The sequence below is a fragment of the Branchiostoma floridae genome, chromosome 5 (genome assembly GCF_000003815.2).
Source record: "Branchiostoma floridae strain S238N-H82 chromosome 5, Bfl_VNyyK, whole genome shotgun sequence".
NCBI lineage: Eukaryota > Metazoa > Chordata > Leptocardii > Amphioxiformes > Branchiostomatidae > Branchiostoma > Branchiostoma floridae.
This window is the reverse complement of record NC_049983.1, coordinates 12774202-12776224: the sequence shown is the minus strand read 5'-3', so window position 1 is coordinate 12776224 and position 2023 is coordinate 12774202. Positions and strand designations below refer to the sequence as shown.

The 2023-nt window shown below is 41.1% G+C and overlaps 1 protein-coding gene across 1 annotated transcript in view; it reads right to left on the bottom strand.

Annotated features, from left to right (window-relative positions):
- The window catches only part of LOC118415520 (E3 ubiquitin-protein ligase PDZRN3-B-like), a gene marked incomplete in the record, with an annotated part of 82387 nt that overhangs the window by 8954 nt on the left and 71410 nt on the right, over window positions 1-2023 (bottom strand). The window contains 2 exon segments of the mRNA XM_035820190.1: window positions 220-318; window positions 1376-1438. Of these exon segments, the coding sequence (XP_035676083.1) occupies window positions 220-318; window positions 1376-1438 (162 nt within the window).

The following is a 2023-nucleotide window of genomic DNA, read 5'->3' as shown; positions in this document are numbered from 1 at the left end:
TGACCAGCAAGATTTGGTAGATACGGAAAAATTCTATTTACTACAATTAAACTGTGTCAGAAGTGAATTTCCAATGGTATCATAAATGTGCTTTTTAGTAAACATTATACTGTAATTTCAGTACAGTCATTTCCTGACTCAAAGTTGTTTTGTAAAGATGTTCCACATTCATGAAGGTTATGAAAACATGCAGCTGTTTTAAAAGCTTTATGAACTTACCCGTGTGTCAGGTCTGGCCACCAGGAGCTTAATCTCCGACTTGTCCTCAGAGAAGAGGCGCACGGCATGGTCCTTATTCAGAACTTCCTCACCATTGATCTGTGGGTGTAAACATGTTATTAGTAAGTATTCAACAACATCGAGACCCTCACATAAAACGTGAGCCCATTCCCTACTGTGTTATAACCTTCATGACCTTTATTTTCTGAAAATGGTGTGGTAATTTTCTTGTTTAATTTCAGTATCATACTCTTTAACCTTTGGTTCTTTTTTTATGCCAACCTATTGCCCTTCAGTTTGCATTGGCAACTAGCCCTCAGGTTGTGACTTAAAACCATTTAGACCAGGTGGGCTCCCACCGGATGGGACAAAGAAATCAGTACATTACAGCCCAATGTTGGGCCAAGCTCGGAGGATTTACCAGCAAATGAGCCAAATTCAAATGGGATCAATTTGACTTGTAAGGGGAGAGTGGGGCTAAAATGCTAGGCCAAGTGGAACAATGATGTCCAGCTGCTAAATGAGTCCCAGTTCACCCTGGTAATGGAGGCAGGGTCCACCACAACTTGACCTCTTATGCCTGATCTACATAATGACAAGTCGGACATCTGTGCCATTTGACCAGCGTGTACCCCTTCCAGCCCAACTCCCCACCTTCTGTTCCAATAAAGTTCTTGCGTCTAGCCTTGAGCCATTTCCGCACGCATGCACGAATTACGCACACACAACTGCCACCTGTTTAACGTGCTCTTCTCACGAAACAAACCACAAATACCTCCAGGTGTCAGCGCAATCCCCGATGAAAAACATGCCCCATTACTCCTACATCCCCCTTAAGCAAAATGCCTTTTCCTGAACTTTTCCAAACCGATTTCCAAAGCTCAGGCACTGATCTTGCCTTGGGGCTTGGGCGGTGCTGCCCATTTTCCCATTACGCAGAATTTTTCCAGGGCTGAAGTTAAATCCGCGGCAGTAAATCATTCTGGATCCATTGTGACACGCTTAGTCCTCTTAAAAGCTTTGGATGCGACCCCTCGGACTCAGCCTCTAATCACCACAGGCCAATGTCAAAATCTGAGGGACTTTGCCGAGAACATAAAACACATTATCATATAAATCATATAATCTGATTTAGAAGAGCATTATCGATGATTACCTGAACAATGTGATCTCCCTCTCTTATTCTGCCGCTCTTCCCTGCAACGCTTAGTGGATCAATCTGAAATGAATGAGAAATTGGTTATTGCTGTACAGTCAAAGAGAGAAAAAGGCAAACAAGACAATAATCCATGCACTTTTGCCACCAACCTACAACACAGTACAGAGCAATATCATTAATGTTGTTACCCCATTTCAAAAAGGTCTCTGAACTTGCAAGTGTAAGTGAACAATACATGGGAACTGACACACCATTATTCATATTGAATTACTACCTATATAAGATACAAACAAACATCTGTTTAGAATGAAAGCTCATCAATAACGTTAAGTAAAAATCAGTTTACTTGAGAATATATGATTGCCTTAATTCTCTCAAATGTAGGATCCTAAGCTTCATAAAAATCCTACTTGGAAGTAAATGGGCTGAGATTGGAGTAAAAGCCTTCGATAGCAAATGACTTTAACCTTGGTCTGTTACAGCAGGTAGAGTAGTTCCTGCCTAAATGAGATAATGTACTGTATATGTGGCTGGCTCAACTCTTCTTTTTCATCCCAATATGAAGATACCATTCATTTATTTAGGTCCATTACTTCATTTTGCATGCACCAGGGGCTGTTTGTCCCCTACAATATATCATGATTA